General features: G+C 38.4%; 1 protein-coding gene across 5 annotated transcripts in view; it reads right to left on the reverse strand.

The window, feature by feature from the left end:
• ARHGAP32 (Rho GTPase activating protein 32) overlaps positions 1 to 14956 on the reverse strand; it is a 411930-nt gene that overhangs the window by 244979 nt on the left and 151995 nt on the right. For 4 of the 5 annotated variants that reach the window (XM_049857308.1, XM_049857307.1, XM_049857306.1 and 1 more), the window contains exon 2: positions 12428 to 12536. In XM_049857308.1, the coding sequence (XP_049713265.1) occupies positions 12428 to 12532 (105 nt within the window). In that variant the 5' untranslated portion in view covers positions 12533 to 12536. Of the gene's footprint in view, positions 1 to 12427; positions 12537 to 14956 lie in introns of those variants that run through there. The other variant, XM_049857310.1, reaches the window with a different exon arrangement.

A 14956-nucleotide genomic window follows, 5' to 3' on the forward strand; every position in this document is an offset into this window, starting at 1 on the left:
AGGTAGATGTATTCCAAATTTCTTGGCATAGACAAGTGAGCACTTCCAGTGCCGCACCCATTTGCAAAATCATCTCAATTGGTATTCTGTAATTTCCTGGAGCCTTGCTTCTCACCAATGTCTTCAGTGCAGCTTGGACTTCTTCCTTCAATTCCATCGGTTCTTGATCATATGCTGCCTCTGAAATGAGCTGAACGTCGACCAAGTCTTTTTGGTATGGTGACTCTGTGTATTCCTTCCATCTTCTTTTGATGTTTTCTGTGTGCTTCAGTATTTTCCCATAGAATCCTTCAATACTGCAACTCGAGGTTTGAATTTTTTCTTCAGTTTTTCAGCTTGAGAAATGCCAAGTGTGTCCTTTCCTTTTGGTTTTCTAACTCTATGTCTTTGCACATGTCTTTATAATACTTTCTCTTCTTGAGCCACCCTTTGAAATCTTCCATTCAGCTCTTTTACTTACCATTTCTCTCATTCACTTTAGCTACTCAACACTCAAGAGCAAGTTCCAGAGTGTCTTCTGATATCCATTTTGGTTATTTCTTTCTTCCTGTCTTTTAAATGTTCTCTTGCTTTCTTCATTTTCATGTCCTTGATGTTATTCCACAACTTGTCTGATCTTCAGTCATTAGTATTCAATGCCTTAAATCTATTCTTGAGATGGTCTCTAAATTCAGGTGGTTTATACTCAAGGTCATACTTTGGCTCCTGTGGACTTGTTCTAATTTTCTTCAGGTTCAACTCGAACTTGCATATAAGCAATTGATGGTCCGTTCTCAGTCAGCCCCGGCCTTGTTCTGACTGATTATATCGAGCTTTTCCATCGCCTCTTTCCACAGATGTAGTCAATTTGATTCCTGTGTATTCCATCTGGCAAGTTCCATGTGTATAGTCACCATCTACGTTGTTGAAAAAAAAGTATTTGCAATGAAGAAATCGCCGGTCTTGCAAAATTCTATCATGCGATCTCCGACATCATTTCTGTCACCAAGGCTACATTTTCCAACCACCGATCCTTCTTCATTCCCAACTTTCCCGTTCCAACCACTAGTAATTATCAATGCATCTTGATTGCATGTTTGATCAATACATAGTATTGATACATAGCAGTGACTGCTACAAAACATTGTGAGTGTACTTAACTGAATTGTATACTTAAAAAAGGGTTAAAACGATAAATTTTGTGTGATACACATTACCACAATTTTTTTAAGCTCACATGAGCCTAATATATAATCTACATTTGTTTTGAACCTATCTTACATCTTAAGTTACAATTATACAATAAATGGCAAAAGAAAAGACAAAGGGATCAACAGAACATAATAGGGAGTCCAGAATTAGGCCCACACAAATAGAGTCGACTGAACTTTGACAAAAAAGCAAAGGCAATTCAATGGAAAAAAGATAGTCTTTTGAACGTATGGTGTTGGAACAACTGGACCTCCACATGGCAAAAAAATGAATCTACACACAGACCTTACACCTTTCCCAAAAATTAACTCAAAATAATTCACAGACATAAATGTTAAAGGCAAAACTATACACCTTCTAGAAGATAACACAGAAGAAAACCTAGGTGAGCTTTAGTTTGATAATGAGTTTTCAGCTAAAACACCAAAAGCGTGATCCATTAAAAAAATTCATAAATTGGACTTTATTAAAATTAAAAACTTCTACCTTACGAAGATACTGGTAAGAGAATGAAAACACGAGCCACAGAGTAGGAGAAAATATTTGAAAAACACATACCTGATAAAGCACTTATATTCAAAATATACAATTACATGATAAAGCAGATCAGGAACTATGGCCCATGGGCCAAATCCAGCCCATCTACTGTTTTCATACAGCCCTTGAGCTAAAAAAAAAATTTTTTTTTTTTTTTTTAATGTTTGGAAAAATACCAAAAGAAGAATGCTACTTAAGGGCTTGATAAAAAATACATGAAATTCAAATTTCAGTGTCTATAAACACAGTTTCATTGGTACACGGTCACCTTCATTCGTTTATGTATTATCTATGACTGCTTTCACGCTGCAATGAAGAACTGAGGAGTTTATAACGAGACTGCATGTGGCTCTCCCCTCAATTCACACTGCTGAGCACACTACATATAACAACAGCTATACACTGTTACCTTACCATAACTATTTTTTTATTACCAATGCATACTCACCAGGTAATAACAAGAAGAGACAAATGACTTCAAATGTCATGCTTTTAAGGCACAATAAAATGTGGATAATTTTGTTATCAAATTAGATGGTTAAGCACTGTGTTTATTATGCAATAACACAATAGCTGTGTGTTAAAGACTATAACATACGTCATCATTATCAAACTATGCACCCATTACGATATTCTCAACTTTCAAGAAAGCCACTCTCTGAAAAACTATATCCACCAGAGTGTCTCATCATAGCACAATTTCGTCACAAATACAAAAAATAAAAGCAAGATTGCTATGAACGTAAATGGCCAAGTGGCTCATTTGTTAGCCAAGCAAGAAAAGTCATTTATCAATGGTGAGTCAGTTAAATCATGTTTGACTGCAGTAGCTGAAGAAATGTATCCAGAGGAAAACAAACTGGTTAAGTACATTATCCTTTGGTTGAAAACAATGGCTTGATGAGTTGAATAAGGACACCGTCAATTAAAAAACAAGGCAAGTGATTTCAAGTGGTTTTCCCTGACTCTTGACAATTGGACAAACGTGACCAAAATTCCTCAGTTGCTGAGCAGTCAGTGCCGAGTCTGAAGTTACTGAAGAATTTGCCTCTATGAATAGTCCATACGGAACAACTCCAGCTGAGAATATTTTCAAAGATTCTGAGCAAGCATTGATTCTATATAACTTGAGGTGGACCCCACTAAGATATGTTAGAGCTGACGGTGGATATATTTACAAACCTTATGAAAAAGTAAGATGTTCAGAGCCTAGTTACTCAGAGTCTATTTATCAGCAAGTACTTGTAGAAAATATTTTAATCTATCAAGCGTTACTGAACTAGTAGTATTAACAATAAGCTTCAGTCACTTTCACAGACATTATCAGTTCCATGAATTTTTGTCAAAAACAGAAGCTAAATGTCCTGATTTCTCCTACAACACAGCACTTCAATGGATGAGTAATGTTAAAGTCTCACTGCAAGTTTTGGGGCTCAAGGCCAAGGCTTAATTTTTTCTGAATGAGAAGAGCCACCTTCAAGCCACCATTATTGAGCACTGACTGACTTTGGTAATTAGTTTTTGCTACAAATTCGGTAATATTCCTTAATGAATTTAAGCTATAATGAAAAGACAAAACTGAGCTCATGTAAGAATCTTATACAGAAATAAAATTACCTCAGTGGTATAAATGGTTAATGTGTTTGGCTGCTAACTGAAATGTTGGGAGTTTAAGTCCATCCAGAGACTCCTTAGAAGAAAAGTCCAGTCATCTGCTTCTGAAAACTCAGCACTGAAAACCCTATGAAGCACAGTTCTACTCTCACACACGTGGGGTCACCACGGGTCAGGATTAACTTGATACCACCTGGTTTGGTCTTACATGGCAATAAAGTCATTTCAACAACAACTAACATTGTTAGAACTGTAAGTAATGTCAAGCTGCTGTGCACACACTTCCTCAGCTGTCAAACGTTAAAACAAGAAGCAAAACCTCCATTTCTACACACGGTTGCATGAGTATATTTTCCAAGCTCAAATTACCATTCCAGCAGGGTTTTTCAGACCACACACAATACAAGTGCAAAGTAAATCTCAATATTTCAAAATCCACTTAACTGTGCAACTGAGGAACTTCCGCCTAAACTTCTATTGAATGTCATTATCTACAATGTAATGACATGTTAAAAAGCAAGTATCAAGAGACAAATCTAACAAAATTCTATAAATGCTCAATTAAAATTATATGCTAATGGACTGATGCCAGTATTTAGAAGTAAACTACCTGAGTAAAAAGTTATTTTCGAAAGTGGAATATACAAAATCTTATTACAGATCTCATTGATAGATGAACATACGCATTCAATTTTGATGACAAGGGACATTAACTTTGAACCCAGATTAAGTAAAAAGTTATCCTTCACCAGAAACAGATAGATCTTTCTCGCAAAACGTTTTTAAAATTTTAACAGGTTATCTCAACCTTATCATGTCCAAAACTACACTGTTGATTTTTCCAACCACCCCTCAACAAAAACTGCTTCTCGAGCATTTCAGTCAATGGGAATGCCTACTGATCAGGCGAAAAACTTAAAAGACATTTTTGATCCTCATTTTATCTCACATTCAATATCCCATTCATCAGCAAAAACCGCTGACTGGCTTTAACAGTAAAATTACAGTGAAACCTGTGAGAGCTGGAACTCAACGAGACTGCCTTGTTTTTCTGAACCTCGCGAGTTTTTCAACTTTGACAGGGTGCAGTCTTACCACTTTTTTATTGCTCAATAGCAGAAAATATTTAAGTTTTCCTTCTTTGACCCATTCCCACCTTACACACACAGTTTTGACTTTCACAGGTTTTACTGTATATTAAAAAATCTAACCACTTTTCACCACAGCTGCCACTATCCTGGTTAAACTTGCAATCTGTGTTCACCTACAATAAAATCCTTCTAACTGGCCTCCCTATCTCCTCCTTTGTCTGCCCCTTCCACTCTATTCATAGTAACCAGAGACATACTTTAAAAACATTTTTCATTGTTATCATTTCTGCCATTTTTATGTGTAAGATTCAGTGACATTAATTATATCCACCACATCTGTTTCTAAATGTTTTTTTTTCATCACGCTTAACAGAAACTCAGTGCTCCTTAAGCAATTAACTCCCCTTTTCCACCCCCCACCAACTAACAAACTTTGGCCTCTATGAATTTGCCTATTCATGTTAAGTGGAAAATATCTAATTTTTCCTTCTCATATTTCATATAAGTGGATTCATACAATATATGTTTTTTTGTGTCTGGCTTATTTCACTTAGCATAATGCTTTCAAGGTTCATCCATGTTGCAGCATATATCAGGACATCATTTATCTTTATGGCTAAATAATATTCCATTACATGTAATGGTTACCAGGGGTGTAGGGGAGCGGGAAAGAGAGGGTTAATGGTGATGGGAATTGATTAAGGGTAGGGTTGTACAGCTGGTTATTGTAACTGCTCTCGTTAAATTGTACAACTGTAAAAACAATATTCTGTCGCATGCCATGTACAATGTTTTGTTTATGCATTCATGTGTTGACAGAAACTTGGGTTGTTTCTACCTTCTGGCTACTATGAATAAGGCTGCAACTGGTGTACAAATATCTGTTTGAGTCCCTACTTTCAATTCTTTTGGCTAGCTACCTAGAAGTGGAATTGCTAGGTCATATGGTAATTCTGGAAACCCTGCTGGCATAGTGGTTAAGTGCTACAGCTGCTAACCAAAGCGTCGGCAGTTCGAATCCGCCAGGCGTTCCTTGAAAACTCTATGGGGCAGGTCTACTCTGTCCTATAGGGTCACTATGAATCGGAATCGACTCAACGGCACTGGGTTTGGTTTTCGGTTTGTTTATGGTAATTCTATGTTTAGCTTTCTGAGAAACTGCCAAACTGTGTTCCACAGCGGCTATGCCATTTTACAAACCTACCAACAGTGGATGAGGGCTCCAGTTTCTCTATATCCTCACCAACACCTGCTGTTTTGTTTTTTCTATACTAGCCATTCTAGTTAGGTGAAATGGTTTCTTACTGTGGTTTTGACTTGCATTTCCCCAGTGACTAATGATTTTGGGCATCTTTTCATGTAATTACTGGTGATTTGTACATCTTCTTTAGAGAAATGTCTATTCAAGTCCTTTCCCTATTTTTTTTTTCCCTTCACCTAAAGCAGTTCTTAGCTACTAATTAATCAGTAAAAAAACCCTCTCCCACCCTCCCTCCCTCCCCTCCCCATAACCACAAAAGTATGTGTTCTTCTCAGTTTATACTATTTCTCAAGATCTTATAATAGTGGTCTTATACAATATTTGTCCTTTTGCCTCTAATTTCGCTCAGCATAATGCCTTCCAGGTTCCTCCATGTTATGAAATGTTTCACAGATTTGTCACTGTTCCTTATCGATGCGTAGTATTCCATTGTGTGAATATACCATAATTTATTTAACCATTCATCCGTTGATGGACACCTTGGTTGCTTCCAGCTTTTTGCTATTGTAAACAGAGCTGCAATAAACATGGGTGTGCATATATCTGTTTGTGTGAAGGCTCTTATTTCTCTAGGGTATATTCTGAGGAGTGGGATTTCTGGGTTGTATGGTAGTTCTATTTCTAACTGTTTGAGATAACGCCAGATAGATTTCCAAAGTGGTTGTACCATTTTACATTCCCACCAGCAGTGTATAAGAGGTCCAATCTCTCCGCAGCCTCTCCAACATTTATTATTTTGTGTTTTTTGGATTAATGCCAGCCTTGCTGGTGTGAGATGGAATCTCATCGTAGTTTTAATTTGCACTTCTCTAATGGCTAATGATCGAGAGCATTTTCTCATGTATCTGTTAGCTGCCTGAATATCTTCTTTAGTGAAGTGTGTGTTCATATCCTTTGCCCACTTCTTGATTGGGTTGTTTGTCTTTTTGTGGTTGAGTTTTGACAGAATCATATAGATTTTAGAGATGAGGCGCTAGTCGGAGATGTCATAGCTGAAAATTCTTTCCCAGTCTGTAGGTGGTCTTTCGACTCTTTTGGTGAAGTCTTTAGATGAGCATAGGTGTTTGATTTTTAGGAGCTCCCAGTTATCGGGTTTCTCTTCGTCATTTTTGGTAATGTTTTGTATTCTGTTTATGCCTTGTATTAGGGCTCCTAAGGTTGTCCCTATTTTTTCTTCCATGATCTTTATCGTTTTAGTCTTTATGTTTAGGTCTTTGATCCACTTGGAGTTAGTTTTTGTGCATGGTGTGAGGTATGGGTCCTGTTTCATTTTTTTGCAAATGGATATCCAGTTATGCCAGCACCATTTGTTAAAAAGGCTATCTTTTCCCCAATTAACTGACACTGGGCCTTTGTCAAACATCAGCTGCTCATATGTGGATGGATTTATATCTGGGTTCTCAATTCTGTTCCACTGGTCTATGTGCCTGTTGTTGTACCAGTACCAGGCTGTTTTGACTACTGTGGCTGTATAATAGGTTCTGAAATCAGGTAGAGTGAGGCCTCCCACTTTCTTCTTCTTTTTCAGTAATGCTTTGCTTATCCGAGGCTTCTTTCCCTTCTATATGAAGTTGGTGATTTGTTTCTCTAACACCTTAAAAAATGACATTGGAATTTGGATCATAAGTGCACTGTATGTATAGACGGCTTTTGATAGAATAGACATTTTTACTATGTTAAGTCTTCCTATCCATGAGCAAGGTAAGTTTTTCCACTTAAGTATGTCCTTTTTAATTTCTTGTAGTAGAGCTTTGTAGTTTTTTTTGTCTAGGTCTTTTACATCCTTGGTAAGATTTATTCCTAAGTATTTTATCTTCTTAGGGGCTACTGTGAATGGTATTGATTTGGTTATTTCCTCTTCGATGTTATTTTTGTTGACATAGAGGAATCCAAGTGATTTTTGTATGTTTATCTTATAACCTGAGACTCTGCCAAACTCTTCTATTAGTTTCAGTAGTTTTCTGGAGGATTCCTTGGGGTTTTCTGCATATAAGATCATGTCATCTGCAAATAGAGATAATTTTACTTCCTCTTTGCCAATCCGGATGCCCTTTATTTCTTTGTCTAGCCTAATTGCTCTGGCTAGGACTTCTAGCACAATGTTGAATAACAGTGGTGATAAAGGGCATCCTTGTCTGGTTCCCGTTCTCAAGGGAAATGCTTTCAGGCTTTGCCTATTTTTTAACAGGGGTTTTTTTTTCTTATAGTGCTTTAGATGAAAATTTGCAGCTCAAGTTTATTTCTCATTCAAAATGTATATACATATTGTTTTGTTACACTGGTTGCAATGCCCACAATGTGACAGCACGCTCCCCCTTTCCACCCCAAGTTTCCTGAGTCCATTTGTACATTTCCTGTCCCTTCCTGCCTTTTTGTCTTGGTTTTGGGCAGGAGTTTCCCATTTGGTCTCATAGATTTGATTGAACTAAGAAGCACATTTCTCACATGCGTTATTCTTGTTTTATAGGCCTGTCTAATCTTTGTCTGAAAAGTGGGCTTTTGGAGTGGTTTCAGCTCTGAGTTAGCACAGTGTCCGGGGCCATAGTCTCAGGGGTTCCTCTAGACTCTGTCAGACCAGTAAGTCTGGTCTTTTTTTATGAATCTGAATTCTACTCTACAATTTTCTCTCATTCTGTTCAGGACTCTCTGTTGTGATCCCTGTCAGAGCGGTCAGTGGTGGTAGCCGGGCACCATCTAGTTCTTCTGGGTTCAGGCTGATGAAGACTCTGGTTCATGTGGTCATTTAGTCCTTTGGTCTAATATTTTCCTTGTTTCTTTGGTTTTCTTCATTCTCCATTGCTCCAGACAGGATGGGACAAATAGTTGTATCTTAGATGGCTGCTCACAAGCTTTTAAGACCCCAGACACTACTCACCAAAGTAGGATGTAGAACATTTTCTTTATGAACAATGTTATGTCACCCAAGATTATGGTCCCCAGTTTCTAGCCCAACAAATCAGTCCCTCAAAGTGTCTGGAAAAGTCTAGGAAATTTCTATGCTTTTGCTTTGGTCCAGTTGTGCTGACTTCCCCTATATTGTGTGTTCTCTTTCCCTTCACCAAAGTTGACACTTATCTACTATCTAGTTAGTAATTTCCTCTCTCTCTCTTCCTATCCTCCCCACCCTCATGATCTCTCTTGAGTTCTTATAATAGTGATCTCATACAACATTTGTCATTTTGTGACTGACTTACTTCACTCAGCATAATGCCCTCCAGATTCATCCATTCTGTAAGATGTTTTGAGGATTCATTGCTGTTCTTTATTGTTGTGTAGTATTCTACTGTGTGTATGTACCATAATTTGCTTATCCATTCATCTGGTGATGGGCACTTAGGTTGTTTGCTTCTTTTTCCTCTTGTGAATACTGCCACAATGAACATGGATATGCATATGTCTATTCACGTGACGGCTCTTATTTCTCTCAGGTATAGTCCTAGGAGTGGGACTGCAGGATTGCATGGTATTTCTATTTCTAGATTTTTTAAGAAAGCACCATATCCTTTTCCAAAGTGGTTGTACCATTTTACATTCCCGCCAGCAGCGCATAAGAATTCTAAACTCCCCACAATCTCTCCAGTATTTGTTTTTTTGTGTTTTTTGGATTAATGCCACTTTGATCAGGGTGTGACAGTATCTCATTGTAGTATTGATTCACATTTCTCTAATGGCTAGTGATCACAAGCATTTCCTCATGTGTCTGGTGGCCATTTAAATGTCTTCTTTGGTAAAGTGTGCGTATCCTTTGCCCAATTTTTAACTGGATTATTTGTCTCCTTTTTAGGTGACTTTTCATTTTCCCCTAGCCACACTCAGGATTCTTTCTCTGTCTTTGGTTTTGTTAAGTTTAATTATGATGTCTTGGTGACTCTTTTGGGATCAATCCTGTATGGAGTTTGTTGAGCTTCTCGGATACATAGCTTCTCATCTTTCATCATATTACAGAAGTTTTCTCCCAGCAAATTTTCAACAATTCTGTGTTTTTCATTATCTCCCTCCCCCCAATTTTGGTACTCCAATCACTTACACGTTTTTCCTTTTGATAGTAACCCACAGAATTCTTAGGTGTTCTTCACTTTTCTTCATTCTTTTTTCTGACTTTTCATCAGAGAAATTGGTGTCAAGGCATTTATCTTCAATCTCACTAATTCTGAGTTCTATTGTCTCAATTCTACTCCTATGAGCTGTCTAATTCTGAAATTTTATTGTTAATCTTTTGGATTTCTAGTTGCTGGTTTTATATGGTTTCTAGCAGCCTATTTATCCTGTCATTTTGTTCTTGTACTGTTTCCTGAAACTTTTTATTGCTTTGTCTGTTTGTTCCTTTATTTGGTCTATGTTTTGTCTGATCTCCTTGATCTCTTGAAGAGTTCTGTATATCAGTCTTCTGAATTCTTTATCAGGTAGTCTTATTGCCTTCTCTTCCCCTGGAAGGTTTTCTGTTTCTTTATTTTGGTTGCTTGCTGGAGCCACCTTGCCCTGCTTCTCTTTGTGACTGGATACTAACTGTTGTCTCTGAGGCATCAAGAAGTTATCATATATATTTATTTTATTTTTGTTTACTGCATCTTGAATTTTTGTTTTCATACATCCAAGCAGGCTGGCACGTGTGCCGCTCTGGTCATAATCTGGCCTCATTAAAGCTCTCACCTCCTGCCTCCAAGTGGTCAGAGCACCTAATAGGTGTGTGAGCCCAGGAGTCTGTTTCTTGTTCTTATGGGGCTGCTGAAGATGTAGGCAGCATTTTTGGTGAGGTGATGAATCGTCTTGCTGGTCACCTGGCTGTGGGTGCAGGGCATCTCCTCCCTGGTTGTTGGGTTGGGTGTTTTCTGTGTGCTCCACCACTTACCTGTTGGTTGGGACACAGGTGCCCTGGTTGTCAGTCATTGAGTGTATGGTGAGGAGACTCTCACCTACAGTCCTCAGCAGGCAGGCTTCTGGGAGTGTTCAAAGCAGGCACAGGTCTCTGGTTGTAGTGGGAAGACGATACAGGGGGCAAGACAGGCAGTTGTCGGCTGCCCCCAGATACCCAGATGGAGGGCATGCCACTGTCTGCTACAGCACATAGTGGGGGCGGGGTAGAGTGCAGCTTAAGCGCCTAGTGCTACTGGCTGGAGGAATTGGGGGGCACCACTAATTCTCAGGTCCCTGTCATGGGTGACTAGATGGAGTGGGCAGTACTATCATCCTTCAGGCCCCCAGTGTGGATGGGTGAGCCCCTTTTTAGGGGGCAGGGCAGTGTCAAATGCCACAAAACTGCAGCTCCCACTTGGCCGCTGCAGGTCAGAATGGGCTTCAGCTGGAAGCCCTGCCAATTTTGTCCTAATGAGGATGAGCTGGGTCTGCCAGCAAGGCACTGATGTGGGTTATCAGTGGGGGCACAGGGCACGGCAAGTCTGCAGACCCCCTAAGCCAATGGCTAGGCAAAAAGGTGGGCACCTCCAGACCAAGCCATGAGTTTCTAGCTTAGGGGGGTTCAGTAGTGTTGAATGCTGCTGCCAGACTGATGCTGGAACAGGGAGAGGTATGGATGAAGTGAAAGGAGTGCTCCTTGGCCATGGAGCTCTGGTAGGGGAATGGTTATGATATGGGCATGGTGATTTGGAAGCTTGCACTTAACTTTCACCAGTCTGGGGTCGCTACTGTTTCGTTCTGTAGGTAAGTCCAGATTCGCAGCTGCTTAGCTACACCAGGTGCAGTGGGTTTCAGCTTAGGATGTTGCTGCTTGCCTCAAACTGTATACACTGTATAGATTTAGCTATCAGGATGCTGGCGATCCAGCAATCCATAATTCCCTGTTTCTGCTGTTTCTGAATTGTCCCTCCTTCCACCTGCCATTCAGTTGGATTCTTGAGCTTTGTCTTTGATGCTTAGGGTTTCTAGATTGTCATATAAACCCAACTCACTTGTTTTTTCGGGTCTTTGTTGTAAAAGGGATAACACGAAGCGTCTCCTATTCCGCCATCTTGGCCCCACCAGGTTGTCTTTTTGTCATTGTTTAAAATTATAAGCTAAATCATGTCACTTCTCGACCAAAAATCCTCCAATGATTTCCCATCTCACTCAGTAGAAAAAGCTGAAGTTCTTATCAATGGATTACAAGAAACTACATGACCTGCTCTTCACTCACCCAAACCATTTCTGAGACCCCATCTCCTCCTCTTCCCCTGGCTCACTAGATTTCCGGCACACTGTGTTATTTGTGTTTCTTCCCACTTGGTTTTCAATTCCATGCCACACCTTTAAACTTGTTCTTCCCTTGCCTAGGGTGTTCTGTTTTCAGATAAACACACCACTCACTGCCTCACATCCTTTAGGTCTCTGCTTAAATGTCGTATTTCACAGATGCCAAGCATGACTACCCTGTACAACTAGCAACTACCCTTTCATACTCTATCCTACCAACCTCTATCCCCATTACTCTGCACTAATTTTATACAATAGCATTTACCACCATTTGACATATTATATATTTAATCATTTGCTTATCTCCCTACCCCATTAAAAGATAAGCTCCACAAAGACAGAATATTTATATGTTTTGTTCAGGACTCTACACACAGACCCTAGAACAGTGCCTAGATTACAGTACGTGCTCAATAGGTATTTCCTGGATAAATGAACAAAGCAACAAAAAATTAGATTTTTTTTCCTGCGAGTAATGCTTCCTCAGTTCCTTTTCATTATATACGTAAAATATATATATACACACACACACATATAATTGATTTACCATTGCACTCAGTGTTTCTTCCCAATCAGGCCGCTCTCGAGGGTGAACGTTTCTATGTAGTTCTGGAACAAAATCGTCCTCTTCAGAGTGTACTGAGGACTTCATCTTCCTAGAGAGCAAAACATGAGACTGTGATAAGGATTTCAATTTCTGCAAAAGCTTCCCAATGACCACAGTTCGAAGAGCAGAAAAATTATACCAGATTTGAAGTTTAGTTAAAAGAGCTTAAGGGTCTAGTACTGATTCTCCATTTCTACTCTGGTTTTTAGGGACATTTCCTGATCGACCCAACACCTCCTTTTATTCCAGGAGACAATAAAAGTCTTATAGCCTAGATGGCCCATGGGAAATTAGTAGAGAAGGACTGATTTTATCTGTTCAACACAATACGAAACTTGAAAAGATATGCAGCAGCAATGACGTATTCTCCGTCAGTATTTACAGAACTGTGCTAAGCAACGGTAAAATTCCAGGATGAGGAAATTACCTGAGACTTCCAGTTCCAACCTACCAAGTAGAGTATATCAAAATAGCCCTCTTGATTAGAACAATAATAGAAGTTGGACAAAACATAAAAAACTACTTGTTTGAAGGCACAAGAAAGCAACCAATACAGGTAGGATTTCCAGACCTATAATCTTTAAGTGTAAGAAAGCAACAATATGAGTTCTACATCCAATCATGCCTGTGGCTAAGTGATTTCCTAAATCACAGTGATGGGAAATAGAGCACAAGCATGATACTACAGTCTAACTGAGCTGAAGAGGCAGATACTGGAGGTCAGGATTGCCAAAGCAGATGGCATTTCAGAGGGAAAAATTCCTCCCCAGAAAAGAACTACAGAGAAAGAACCCAAAAATCTGCATACAAATTTCCCTCAAATCATTAACTGATTGCTAAGCTACGAGTAAGCAGGACAAGATGCCAAGACACCCATCCAAAAACAGCTGCTGGACAATTAAAACGCCTAATGGATATTTCAGCATCCCAGCAGTACTAAGGAGACAGAGGTTGGCATGCAAGTTCCACCAAGACAGAGGAGAACTGGGAGAAAAAAAAAAAAACCTAGGCTCTCAACTGAGACACAAGAAAGAGTATGACACAGAAGTAAGGGAAAAAGAGAAATAGACAAGCTCTAACAAAGCCTAAAGCCAAGCCTTTCCTCTTTGGAGAAAAATAACATTTTCAAGAATCTCTGAAATTTTTTCATCCATATTGTCTACTATCTAATAAACATTATAAGGCATGCTAATAAATAAGAACAGATGAATAAAAATGAAGAAAAAAGTCAAAAAAAGGAGACTCACATTTGAATCAGATTTTAGAATTATCAGAAAAGGACTTTAAAACGATTTTGATGCATTTCTGCCTTCTGCTTACAAATGTAAAAAGCCACAAAGAACATTGTTCCCAGCCTAACAACAAGAAAACAATCAGATAATCTATAAAATCATAATTTTTGAACTCATGAGAAAATTGAGATCTCACGGCAACCAACTTGCCTAAATGCTAAGAAAAGGTAGGTATCTCCAAAAAAAGATGGATCATAAGCAATGACTTTCCTGGGGCAAAGCAAGGAGGAAGAGATACACACAAGCTGGTGAGAAGAGTTCAAATAAGTTTTTAACAAGTTGCTAAAAATATTTGTGATTAATATCTTCAATAAAATGAAACAGAAAAATAGATGAAAAGATGAATTTCAAGAGACTTGGAATCTATGAAAAAGAATCAAATGTCCATTCTAAAACTGAAAAACACAACACTTGAAATTAGGAACTCATTACATGGGTTTAATAGAACAACAGAGACGGCTAAAGAGAGGATTAATGAACTGGAAGGTAAGTCAGTAGAAAATATCCATATTGAAGCACATAGAGAAAGAAGGGATAAAAATAGACAAAAAAAAAAGCATAAAAGACAATGAACTTGGTGAAAAGGTATCAAATATGTCTAAATTGGAGACTTGGATATAACAGAGAAGAAGAAAGGGACAAAAGCAGTATTTAAAGCATAATGCCTGAAAAGTTTTCAAAACTGATGAAAGACATCAAACTACAGATTTCAGTAAGTTCTACAAACCTCAAGCAGGATTTATTAAAAAAAAAAGAAAGAAAGAAGGAAAAAACTCTTAGGTATAAAAAACAAAAACCCTCAGGTACACAGATAAACTGCTAAAAACCAAACGCTAAGAGAAATTCTTAAAAACAGCCAGAGGATAAAAGACAAGCTGACTTCAAAAGAGCAATAAAAAGAAGGTGATAGGACATTTCAGAGGAAATGAGGAGATAAATGGAGTAAATTCTGAGCATACTATAAGAAAAACCTTGTCAACCTAGAATTTTCTACCTTTCAAAATTATCCATTTTAAAAAAAAAGGTGAAATTAAGTTATTTTCAGACAAAAGCTGAAGGAATTTACCATCAATAGACCCCACATATTAAAGAGAGCTGAGTTCCTCAGATTAAAAGAAATTTATTCCAGAACTACAGAAATGAACATAAAAGAGCAAAAGAGGGAGAAATATAAGTA

The sequence above is a fragment of the Elephas maximus genome, chromosome 17 (genome assembly GCF_024166365.1).
Source record: "Elephas maximus indicus isolate mEleMax1 chromosome 17, mEleMax1 primary haplotype, whole genome shotgun sequence".
In the NCBI taxonomy this organism is placed as follows: Eukaryota; Metazoa; Chordata; class Mammalia; order Proboscidea; family Elephantidae; genus Elephas; species Elephas maximus.